At 25.8% G+C, this 13,460-nt stretch overlaps 1 protein-coding gene across 1 annotated transcript in view; it reads right to left on the bottom strand.

The window, feature by feature from the left end:
* Positions 1 to 411: 411 nt before the first annotated feature.
* Positions 412 to 13,460, bottom strand: part of LOC107442007 (FGGY carbohydrate kinase domain-containing protein) — a 20,558-nt gene continuing 7,509 nt past the window's right edge. Inside the window, exons 7-15 of the mRNA XM_021144367.3 lie at positions 12,227 to 12,355; positions 11,720 to 11,808; positions 11,527 to 11,634; positions 9,549 to 9,622; positions 7,505 to 7,655; positions 5,304 to 5,378; positions 3,204 to 3,324; positions 2,059 to 2,215; positions 412 to 786 (exon numbers count right to left, since the gene is read on the bottom strand). Coding sequence (XP_021000026.2) covers positions 708 to 786; positions 2,059 to 2,215; positions 3,204 to 3,324; positions 5,304 to 5,378; positions 7,505 to 7,655; positions 9,549 to 9,622; positions 11,527 to 11,634; positions 11,720 to 11,808; positions 12,227 to 12,355 — 983 coding nt within the window. The 3' untranslated portion in view covers positions 412 to 707. The remainder of the gene's footprint in view (positions 787 to 2,058; positions 2,216 to 3,203; positions 3,325 to 5,303; positions 5,379 to 7,504; positions 7,656 to 9,548; positions 9,623 to 11,526; positions 11,635 to 11,719; positions 11,809 to 12,226; positions 12,356 to 13,460) is intronic.

Genomic DNA, 13,460 nt, shown 5'->3' with positions numbered 1-13,460 from the left:
AGTTTAAAAGAGGTTCCTTTAATTGCTATCTTGAATTTATAATTATTATGGTTATTTTTTTTGATCTTAAACTTTTTTTGATCATAGATAAACATTCGACAGTTTATACCTTACAAGATAAGTCTAAAATATCTGCATAACTTTATTGAATGAAAAGAAATAGTGCTTGATAACTTTTAAATCTATTATGAATTTTCTTTCAAAAAGTTAAAAAATAAAATGATTTTTTAACCTTAATTTCATGTATACATTGAAAATTTTAAATTGATCAATGTAAAAATTTAACCTGAGATATCTATATTTTTTCGCTTTAAAAATATCTCTTTTTATTTGAAAATGCTTTCATAGATTAAAAAGTTTGCTTTTCTATTACAACCTGATAATATTCCAACAAATAAAAGAAAACATTCGTTTAAAGATCTTATGTTTCTGAGACTTTATTGTTAACTTTATATGCAAACAAATACTATAATCTCTTTGCATTAAAAATGCATCTTTGTTTTTTTTTTTTTTTATTACTGAAAGACATTTGGAAGTCACATTGTTCATTATTTTGTAACACACAATAAGATCTTGAGTTATTTGTCAGTTTTTTTAGTAAGATTTATATTAGAAACAAATTTAAAGTAATTTTTAGATTCTTTTACAAAAATATATAGGAATATAAATAAATCTTCTGTTTGAGTATCATTTTGTTGGCAAAACAATCACTTTGTCATAATTTCAACAATTTTTTCTTGGCATTTTAACAATGACAAGTAAACTTGATACTTTTTGTCATGGAACCTGGAAAAAAAAAACAAGTATCACTGACAGTTTGTTAAATACACGTATTGAATTAAATTGTTGTATCAATCAAAAAATTATGTGGATTTTAGACAGCATTCAAAATCATTGGTGGTCTTCAGGTCTAAAACACAGAATTACCACATAAAAAATGAACAAAATAGTTGCTTTTAGTAGCCTAAAGCATGAAAATAGCAAAAATATGAGTAAAATTTTATTAAATGTCTTAATTGTCATATACCATGATCCATTTAGTCAAGTTGGTGGCAAATATGATAATTTTTATATAAACGTTAGTGTTCTCTAGCACTAAGTTTTTATGTGAAAAAAATTAGTATATTTGCAGAAAATTAAAAACTTTTAATTATTAGAATTCATAAAAAAAAACATAATTTTTCTAAAATTTTTTCCCTTTTATCAGTAATTGATTTAGCAAATACAGGGCTGATTGTGCTCCGGAAAAAATCCGGATTTTTCGCTAACCGTGATCCGGAAGTTTCCGGAGATCGAAGGTTCAAACGTTTAAAAAAATCATTGATCACAAAAGTTTCCGGAAATCAAAATTTCAAAGTTGGAACTTAAAAACACAGTTTATTTTATTTGTTTGTAAGGGAGAGCCTGATACTTTATAAGTTTAAATTCAAGATTAATATTCATTTTTTATCAGTAAACAGTTATTATAATAAACTCAAGATAGAAAGACATATTTGTAAATTTCAATTACTTCTCCAGGTCATCATAGGTATGTGTAAAATTTTAAATATATTTTAAGTAAACTAAGAAATATTAAGAAAAAGGAAAAACCTTGTTTAAATTTTTTTCTAATTTTTCGATTTAAACTTTTTTTTTACTCAAGAAATTTTCCGTAATTTTAACTTGGGCTCACAATCATCCCTGCAAATATCATTATATAGTGATTTAGCAAATATCTATTATGAGTGATTTATCTAATTCGAAATTCACACATCGTAATAGCGTATTAAAAATGGGATTTTTTAAAAACTGTGCGAAATTTTGCACGATTATAAAGTAGTAATAACCATTGAAAAGGCGATCGAGAAATGAAATAGGCTTACAATGAAATCTGTGCAAATTGAACGAATTAAAAAGTGATCACTCAATTTTGCAATTCAAAATTTAAATTTTTTTTTATTCTTTAAGAAAAAAAATTCAGTGTGATCAGAAGTTCTGGTGGGATGCAGGTTTTCAACCCAATTTATGCTAAAAAAAAGTTTTGAGCTTTACAAAAAACAGATTTCAATCATTTCTTACTTTTTATCTTCAATATTGGGTTTTATAACTGTGGCAGCACCACACATAGAAGACATAGCTGACAAGACCGAAGGATAGTATTTAGCAGCACTTGCAGCTAAGATTGCAGAACCAACTATTACAGGCTCAGAGTTTAATGGAATTATTACTGGTAATCCTGAAAATAAATATTTCATTTAATATAGATTGAGAAATATATACCATCTTTGTAAAAAAAATAAAATCATTGATACATAATATACTATAGTGAACACAATAAAATGCTATAGTGAACCATCAGTGGCCTAAGCAATTTGCTTTATAAATTATTAACTAACTTTCTCTTGTCTTTTTGTCTCTTTTCAAACAAATTGCTTATATCGACCTTCTTCCTATAACAAATTTTTTAATCAAAATGCTTAATAACTTTCAAAATATTCCCTATATAATGAAGTGGTTGTTACTCTATAACAAAAATTTGCTAGAAAATTCTAGACGTTTATCTTTTTGATTTTCGTCATTTTTGGAAGTTTTAAGATGTTTATCCTACATGTTTTCCATTATTTTTGAAAAAAGATGTAATTCAAATCGTTGGTATCGTCAGATGAGTTAGACTGTAAATGTAGAAAGTAAATTTTTCTATAGTCATTAAATTTTACAGCAAAGTCTACATCCACAGTTCCTGTCTTAATGAAATAAAGTTTTAAATTTTACTACAAAAATTACTATTATATTTTTTAACTAATAATTTTTTTTTTATGGTCAATTTCATCACATAAGCATTGTTGAACTAGTAGATTTCAAAAGCTTATAACTCAGTTTAAAAAAATCAAGCTAATTGTAGAAACTAATTTATGTGAAAATATATCTTGGTTTCATAATACTCACTCCAAATTTTAGAAATTGAAATATTAAAAACTAGCTTATAACCCACACCAGTTTTTAATTTTTAAAACCAGTATATTAGTATTAAAGTCAGTTTTAATTTGTAAAAGTTCTACTTAACTAATGAAAGTTTCTTAAAACTAGAGTAAGTGCTTGTGGAACCAATATTTATTTTTTCAAAAATTATTTAATCTGCGTTTTTTTAACTGAGATCAAGGCTTTTTATCTTGTTCCTCAACAAACACATAATATAATGAGAGGTTACTGTATTTCCTATATACCTGTAATGTCAGCATGCATTTGAACATATAATTTATTCTTTGAGAGACCACCACAGACAAACAGAGATTTGATCGTGTGTCCACTATTTTCAAGAGCACTGATTATATGCCTAGTGCTATACTGAAAAAAAATTCTAATTTTATACTTTGAACTAAAAACATAATTATAAAGTACCTACAGAATTTAAATGCGACAATTTTAGTTTCCAATTGTTGAATGCATCCACTCTAAGGACCAGACTTAAATAAAATACAAAACTTTCAGCGGACACAAAATCTCAAAAAACTTTCTGAAAGCAATTGATTAACTCTTGTAACTAGTTTCAATCCTTAAAACTAACTAGTAAGAAAAACAAAAAAGCTGAGAAGAGAAATCTTAAAATGTTATGCACAAAAACACTTTTTAAATGATTGAAAAAATAAATGAACTTTAAGCAATATAAAAAGTGTATGTTAGGAAGTATTTGTCCACAGAATGTTATCAACGTTTGAATAAAAATATCGGTGCTAGATTTGATTTATTTAAATAAATTGTGTGAATATGAATCTCAATGTGTGATTTTTAAATCATGTGAATCTTATCTGCAAACTTATTTATCAGTAATATACATATTTTATAATAAATAATTGAAACATAAGATTTGGAGACGAAAGATTTTGTCTTATTAGAAGAACGTTTCTTTTTTAAATTAAGTGCAATCGTAGTTTCTTTCTATTTTTAACGTAATAAGTAGTTTTAAAAGATTTTTTTTCTATGTTTAACTGTTTTGGTTAGAAAAGATTTAAATTTTTCAATGATAAAAAATAAGAACTTTATTTTTAACACAGTCCGAACAGAAGAGGGAAGTGTTTCATTTGTATTTTTACTCACACTAAATTTATGTTGGGCTGTGGATGTCATAAATATTTTGAATATCATAGAATCCTTCTGCAAGTTTCGCCCCTCCTATAACTGTCGTGATCATTCATTTTCTTTACTGAAGGTTGAAGGCACTAAAGAATCCACATTTGTTACTATTGTAACTAGTGAATGAAATACTTATTCTTCCAGGTTGCACCTGGAATAAGGTGACCTAATGTGGGAAGGGAGGGGGGCACATGTATTTCAATATATTGCAGTGGTAGAATTTCAAACATAACAGAGGGGAAATCACACAGGTATTTTATCCTAAAAATGTATTAAATATATGTGAAAACAAAAAATCATGCAATAATATGCTACTTTAAAGTGCAATGTTTAATTTAATTGCATAAAATAATAAAAGAGCCTCATAATTTAATTGCCAGGTAATTAAAAGCGTCAGTTACAGAGGGGACAAAGAAAATTTGACATGCACTGTTATTTCCGCTATATTCTGTGATTTGGAACATCCTAAACATTATTTGTAATTTTTTTTTAATTATCACATTTCAAGGTAAAATAAATTATTATAAGAATTTTTAAATTGCTTACACATTTTTATTAACTTCAAAAAATGCAGTGTAACAGAGGGGACATTTTGCAAATTTGGCAAATAGTTACAGGAAAATATGCCATTTAATTAAACATTTCACCTTAAAGTACCATATTACTGCACAATTTTTTGTTTTCACATATATTTAATAAATTTTTTATGATAAAATAAATATTCAGCCCTTATGGTTAGAGACAGAAATTAAAATTTTCAAATACTCTTTTTCTATCAAAGTATAATCCTCACAGTAAAAAACTCAAAATGAAAATTGAATTATATTTTTATCATGAAAAATGGTGACACAACGCAGAGATGAAGAAAAGAGCTTTATATACACATTCTACAAGACAGCTGTTTAGCCCAACTAAATACACTCTCACAGCATCAGGAAGGGAGAAGGAAGCACATTGATTTGTATGCCTCTACCTAGTGCAGTGCTTTGCTCATGCAAAAAATATTCTTTCAATTCTATATTTTTTTATTATTTACATTTGTACTGTAAGCAATAAAATCCTTCAAAGAAATTAATGTTATTTCTTAGTTATATACATAAAAAAAGTTTTAAATTATTACTTATATTTGTAACTGTATACAAATCTATTCAACACATATATTTTCTACATATTCAAAATAAGGTTTATCTTACCGACAATGCTTGAACAGTAGCAATATACTGCATTATTAAGTCATTAACTTCACTTGATAAAGTTAGACCACATATCTGAAAATTGTAAACTATTTAAAAAGTGCAAATAAAGCTATTTAAATAACATATCACACAAACTTAAAAAACAAACTTTGTTTTCAAAGTTAACTAAACAATGTTATTTGAAATGAAAAAAAAATTTAATGAGTAGCTAAGTACAATGCTTAAAGTAAATTAATTTATTACTTCAAAATTTAAAGCATTGGGGAAAATTTAAGTAGACATTCTTCATACTGAATCACCTTTTTCTTGAAAAAAAAATGGAGGAAATCAAATTGCTATAAGTATGTAGACAGGTTACAATTAAAAAAAAAAACAGAACAATAATTATATAAATAATCTCTTTATGTATCAACCTTGAACCAGGCAGGGATTGCTTTCTAGACCAGCAAAACAGTTTTTTTCTACATCATTTAATGATGAAACATTAATCTAAATAATTTTTACACAAATATATAGTTGAATAGTTAATTAAAAAAGTATTTAAAATGCAAAATATTTCTTAAAAAAAATCCTGATCTATCATACAAATGCCTATTATAAAAAATTGTAGGTACTTTTCAACATATAGAACTAACTCTCAATATTCTGCATCTAAATTTTTAGTAGCACTAACATTATAAAATAAAATTCTTTAGGTTCAGAAAACTAAATTTATAAATAAAAAATGTGCTAGTTTCAACAATGAGAAAAAATAAAAGCGTTTAAATAGTATCATTAAGTGAAATATTTCCAATCAACCATCTTTTTTTTATCAGGATAGTTAAATTATACAAAATAACAACAAAACTACATTTGTATTGTGCTAACTGTTTCATGTTTCTCTCCCTGTGAGTGCTTTTATTTATCATAATATGTAAACTCAATTTTGTAGTCACTGATATTGACTAAGAGGTCAAAAGAGACTTTTAATTTTTTTGTTTCTTGCCTAAATGTTTTTTTAAAATAAAAAAAAACTACTAAAAATGCATATTTTAAAATCTAATTTATGATATGATAAAGAAAGATATTTGAAGAGAGAACAATGGATAGAATTCATTGAAGATCGATGACAACAAAATATTTTACTTTTATACAGAAAATTATAGCTGCCTATTTCATTGTTCTTTACATCTACAGGCAGTTATCAACACTACATGGGCAAAAAGAAGGAACACAAAAGATAGTTCTAATACCTAACCTGTTTGCCATGTGAATCATGAAAAATCTATAAAAAATATATTTTTGTTTGCTCAACTTTGCTTTTTTTTAAAATCTACATTAATTTGCAGAAAAAGGATATGAACTTTTACAATTATTTAATACAAAACTTTTAAATAGCATGCCTATATAGTAACCCTGACTATGAATGCTTCTTGATGTAACAAATGAAAAAAGAATGAAGGGGAAAAGAAAGCAAATAAATTAATTGGCTGATTAGTAAATTAAGGAAGGAATGAGTTAGTGAATGAGCAAATTAGTAAATTGGCATACTAATGAAAGGAAGAAACAATTTCCAAATAAAAACTTAATTTTTTAAACCTTAAACTTGTGGTTCTTCAGTCGACGACACTTTTAATGTTTAGAAAATGCTTTTTAGACACAAGTTTGGCGAAACAGGATCTGGGCATTGGCTCTCAACATTTAATATTTTTTACTGTCTAGTTCTTGTTCACTTACAATTATTGAATTCGTTATTTACTTTTGAAACTTTATTTTTTACATTTTTGAAATGAGAATTTAAAATTATGAAGTTCTATTATCACTACACTTATTAATTTTATTTATAATTTTTTTAATTGCAGTGATATAAAAAATTATATTAAGTTTAAGCCATAATGATATATTTTTATGTTAGTTTTTAAGTTAATGTTTCTTCCTTACATTCAAGTTTAAAAAAAAATATAGTTTAAAATCCAAATATATTTATTTATATCATGAAATATTATCATTGACGCTACTGTCCTATTTTTTAATATCAGATACTATTTCCAAAGCACATAATATGTCTCCTGGCTTAAGCACACAATATGATAAATGTAAGAGTTGCATTTACTTTTATCTCTCATTTATAATCAGCCATACTTTTACAGCGTCACTGTGATTAATAATTTAATGAAAACAAAAGACAAAACATTTAGAACCAAGGAAGAATCATTTACCATTCCTTTCAGATTGGGATTTGCAATAGGAGATCTATTTCCATGATAATCAGGATAGACATGGAAATCGGATGTTAGAAAAGCTAAGGATTTAAGTTGTTTCTCTTTGGTTAACTTTATGGCTAGGTCATTTAGCAAATCAGTTATATGTCTGCAAACAAATATGTTATAATTGTAACGTCATTTGGTATTTAAAAAAAGTAAAAAATTTTTCCCAGTAATTTATCTGGATTCATTTTCTAAAAGAATATGATGGTTAAAATAAATCTACACAATGGCAGAAAGAAGTGTTTAAATAATAAAAAATCAAAACATTTAGTCTAACAAAAAGAAATTTGGTGTTAAGTACCATAACATAGAATGATATATATAAATATATATATACTAGGGGGCTAAACCCCCTGTTTGCTGCTGCTTATCAACCCACAATGATTGCTTCCCCTTAATTGTCGTTTCTTGGTAGAAAACAGTTTTTCTACTAAAGTTAAAATTATTTACTCAACATGTATATACTAAAAGGAATTCTATTTGCTTATGCTTGTGCCTCCACTTCCCTAATCCAAATATTATTATCTATTAATATTATAAATATTTAGATCTATAGGTGAACAGAAGAGTAATTTTATATTAACAGAAGTGACAAATTGATGCGTTCATAACCGAAATTTAATATTTTTGCTTACCAAACGGACAAATACATTAAATACCATTTTTGCTTGCATTTCATCATGCATGAAGCTGATCATTAAGTTCTAAATCATTTATCAGATCTCTTTAACTGTAATTTATAATAGTATATTAATGTTATTTACACAAAAACAAAATTTATAAATGGTTAATAAGATTAGACCACCTTTCTAAATAACATTATGTTAAAAAATATAGCGCATAATTACTTCATAATAAAAATAAAAAAAGCAACAATTCTCTTAACTTTAAACTCATGAATTAAAAGCGTAATAATAGCAGTACAGGAAAATAACATTAAATTAGGGATACAAAAATATTTATAGAAAAACAATAACTTTACGACTTTTATTAATTTTATGCTGATGACAATCAAAACAATTCGGAAATAAATGAGGGAAAAACTGGATCCTACCACGTGATTTTCTGTCCATTAAAAAATACACCTACAACAATGGAAAACTGCGACACCATCGTTAGACATACTCAAAATAAAATAAAAATCACAACAAGCTTTAGCTGGTAAGCTTAGTTATAACATTTATGCAGGCAATATTAGTAAAAGTTAGTACCTTTTCACATGCGTTCTCAATTCACTCTCTTCTTATATCATATATATATATATANTCCTCTCGGCAACGACGTTATATATGTATATATATATATATGTATATATATATAAAATTTATTTCTCACAGAATTTCAGTTTTTTAAATGAATAAAAAATCATTTCAATACTTGAAATTAGATTTTTTACCTTTCAATCTATACGTTCTCGGCATTACATACAAGGTAGTTCAAATGTTATTCAAAGGGAAGTTGATTTATAAAAGATAAAAATTATCTATAAGCTTACCTAAATGTATATACTCAGAGGGTAAATGCTACAATTTATGAATGTTTATTTACGAATTAAAATTCATTATTAAATAAATAATTGAAATTATAATAAATTAATTGTATAAGTATTCAAGCTAGAATTTTTAGAATTTTTTAAATAAAAAAATTAAGTTAATTACAAAAATAAATAACAAGCGCACTTGCATTGCATTTAGGTGAACAGAACAAAAAAAAAAAAAAAAAAAAAAAAAAAAAAAAAAAAAAAAAAAAAAAAGCATTTTTAAACTGAAACTAATTGTTTACATTATTAAATTAAGCTATTAATTTTATCAAATGGCATGAATCTACTACAAATTTCCAGTTTAAAAACATTCATCTAAATTTAATTATCCTGTTAAAAATATTATGGCATGAGTAGTTTGTTAAATTAATATATGTTTTACAATATGAAATAACACTATTCAATCAGGAATAAAATACATTAAAAGAAAAGAAAAATTAAATTTTTCTATATTACCTGCCATCATTATGAAGAACGATTTGCTCTTTTAGAGCAGCCGATGCTGGGTGAGAGTTGATGACATGATCTAGCTGTTTATAATAAAACAGTTTGTATTTATTTTGAAAAAAGATCAAATTGTGCAAAAAAAAATAACATTTAAAGTATTTTCTTGAATAAAAAGAAAAAGTGATTTTGTATCTTCATGGCATGCAGATTACATTTTTAAAATACAATTATTAAAATAATTATTAAACCTATACACTTATAAACCCATACACAAATGCAATTATTAAAAAATACAATTATTAAACCAATACACTTGCACTAACACATTATATAGGAAATGATAAGTACTAAAATAGACAAATTAGCAAGGTTTACATCAGCCACAATAGTATTTATAATGGATTTAAAATGCAGCAGCGATTTGAAACAATTAATTAAAACATTTTTAGGGGAGTACATTTCGACAGAAGCTTGTTTCTAGATGAAAAGCAAAATGTACATAATTATCTTCCGCAGTTGTAGTTTTTATTTCTGGTATTTTAAGTTAATTTTTGCATCATTCTTTTTACTGTTTTCCAAAAGGAAAAAAGAAAAAAAAAACACACACACACAGAAAACCTGTAGTTTCTTTTTTAAATAAATTTTTGCATGTAAAGAGAGATGCTCCAGTTTTCAGTATATATACCAATTTTTACCATCTTAGAAACATTTAAAGTGACCTGTATAATATATAGTAAATTGCATATTTTGTAAAGGATTGGATTGGAAACGACAGTGGAAATCTACTTAGTAATATTCTTCACTTATGGCAATAAAATAAAACAATGTAATAAATTAGAAAATATTAAAAAAATAAAGTAAAAAATTATTTGGGATACTTTCAGGCCTTGGAATAAAAAACAGAACTATTCCCTCAATGCACCCACATCTGTTACTTTATTACTTAAAAACACAGAAAAACTTTAAATTATGATCTGTTATTTTTATGATTCAATGTAATGTTTTGTTTGATATAATGTAACTTAAATGTTGTTGAAATTTTAGACAGAAATGCCCACATTACCTTTGGCATTAGTTTAAAATCATTTAACATGGGAACAAATTGTTTAAATAATTAGCTATTTTATATTTTTCAGATTAAATATCAATGGAAAAAAGATAAATCTAAATAGAAAAAAAAACTTGAAAAGAATAATTTTTCTGTAAAAATCGTATTAATCAAAATTACATGGAATACACTTTACACTTTCGTATAAATCTAAATTAAAATTGATAATAATTTTTTCTTAACTTCCTCTATAAATAATGGTTATAAATAAATTATAATGATTATAATTGAATTATAATGATTATAAATAAAAAAGCCATCTTTTAAGTAGTGCATCCTGAATTTATGTCTCTAACAATAAAAATAACCAAGTTTGAATAACTTTCCAAACAACAGAAATATTTTTAAAATTATTCTTATAATGAAGTGCATTCTTATAAATTATTGTGAAAGTTATGTTACTTACACAATACATTATGAATGAATTTAATCTCAAGATCTAAATAATTTGAAAGAAATTATTTCTCGAACATGAAAAAACAAAGAGAAATTTTAAAACAACCTTTAAAGAAACAATGCATGAAAACTATCAATTTAAACAAGAAAATACATTAGAAAATAAAAGCAACACATTAAAATAAAAAAGCTAATGAAAAATTGCATTAAAAAATCATGTGTTGCTGGTAACTATGCAAGTGAAGTAATTTAGTTGATAATGAGCACAAGTACTGATCAAACAGTGCCCGTTTCTCCTACACATTTAAGTTTTTAAGAAAAAATTTTTTTGCAACAACCTTTCTCTTATGAGGTTAAAATCAATTCAATGTTATCATACAATTAAAATAGTTTCCCTATCTAAAATATTATTTTTTTTAATTAAAAGAATATTCTGAGAAATATAAGAAATAAGGTTTTATATACAAAAATGAAGAAACTTACTAGAGCTCCGGCAGCACTTTGACCAGCTTCACTACACCAATATCCAGGTATCATTGCCGAAAAATAAGGACCCCACACTCCTGAAGTAAATAACTGTGTTTTGTTGACCTAGATAAGGAAAAATGTATTTAAAAAATGATTTTTCAATAATGCGCTGTCTTTTCAAAGCAAATTTTGTAATACATTCATAAACCTTCATATGACAAGTAGATGTACCACATATTAGAGCAAGACGCTGTTCAATATTTCCCATATCAATAGTACTTGAACAAGAAAGCACACCTAAAAGAAATAAATGATTATTTAAAGAGTACAATTTTTAATAAAATTATAATAAATCACAGCATATTTTTTTGTCTGTAAAAACCTTACAGATAAGATTTTTGTCTTAGTTCATATACTTCATATTTAAAAGATCATTTGTATTAAAGATAGTAAGATGTAATTATAACTCACATGAGACTTAGCCAAGAAAAATTATTCTGGTCAAAACATGAAAAACATTAGAGAGAGTAATATACAGCTTTAATATAAATACATTTACATTCCTCTATATTAACTATTATTTCATATAATCAAATCTCAAATTTATATCATATAATCAAATCTCAAATTTATCATGAAATTATATTTGTTGCAGGTATATTTTAGCAATATAATTTTCATTACAGTATAAAAGTATTTCATTTCAAAAAATTACCTAGACCACCAGCATGTGCATCAATAATTGATATAGAAACTGGAGTACCAGTTTTTAGACCCAAGCTTTTGGCTGCATCTTCATTTAAACCTTGTCCACATAATTGTCCTGGTTCTAATACCTCAGAACCTGTAATTTTAATAACCAAATTATATACATATATACACATACAGGGGTAATTGGGAGCCCAACTCAAAAATTTCTTAAGTAAAATAATTAACGATGCATTTTAAAAAATTAATGTCTTTATAAATTTAAATCATTGATATTTTCAAAACATGAGATTCTAAATAAATTATATGCAGCATAATTTAATTGTATAATTACGTATAAGTTTACTTTTATCTCTAATCTCATTTATTATTCTACCAGAAGAAATATTTACAAATGAAAGACATGCCAAGCATGAATTCTAGTTCTAATATTTTTAAATAAAATATACAAGAATTTAAATACATAAATGTGATCGATGATTTCTTGAAACTTCTGAACCTTGGACTTCCGGATAGCAATTAGTGAAAAATCTGGAAATCAGGATTTTTTCCGAAGCACAATCATCTCTGTATATATATATATATATATACTATAAGANATATATATATATATGTCATGTTACGTCTTTAAAGGCTAGATAATTGAAGAGACTTAGGCTGCTTCTGTTAAAAAGGCATTTTATTTCGTTAGATGGAGTATTGCAAACATTATGCGTGGGATATTTACATCAGGTTTCCCCCTTTGCAGGGATTGTTGGAATTGGCCCAGCTTTATCTAGCCATTGAAAATATGGAAAAGACGCTCAATTTTGCCTGTCCTGAGCTTTTAAAGTGAGATTCTGAGAGGGCGTGGTTGCAAGTATTTTCTTATCTGAATGAAACGTCATTCAATTTATAAAATTTAAAGGTTTTGATTCGCTAAAAGTATCTCGCCACTCTGACGGTGGGAACTTTCTGGGACTATCTTCATCGTCGAATTATAGCCCATTAACTTCAGAAAATAATCTTTTATCTGGCCTTATCTGGTTCATCTTGACTTTTTATGGCTCTTTGTGAGAGACCGACTTCTACATCTTAAACTTGATAAGAAACATATGTTTTAAGCTTACCAGTTAATATAGAATGACTCGTATGAGAAATTCTATATTACATACCCCCTCTCCAAAAAAATTTTATTTCATTATTAAATTTAGAAAAATTATGGTTAATTACTTGCAACCCCTTCCATCAGAATTTTCAAT

Source organism: Parasteatoda tepidariorum, chromosome 1 (genome assembly GCF_043381705.1).
Source record: "Parasteatoda tepidariorum isolate YZ-2023 chromosome 1, CAS_Ptep_4.0, whole genome shotgun sequence".
In the NCBI taxonomy this organism is placed as follows: domain Eukaryota; kingdom Metazoa; phylum Arthropoda; class Arachnida; order Araneae; family Theridiidae; genus Parasteatoda; species Parasteatoda tepidariorum.
Note: the sequence above shows the minus strand (reverse complement) of the source record. Positions and strands in the feature narration are given on the sequence as shown.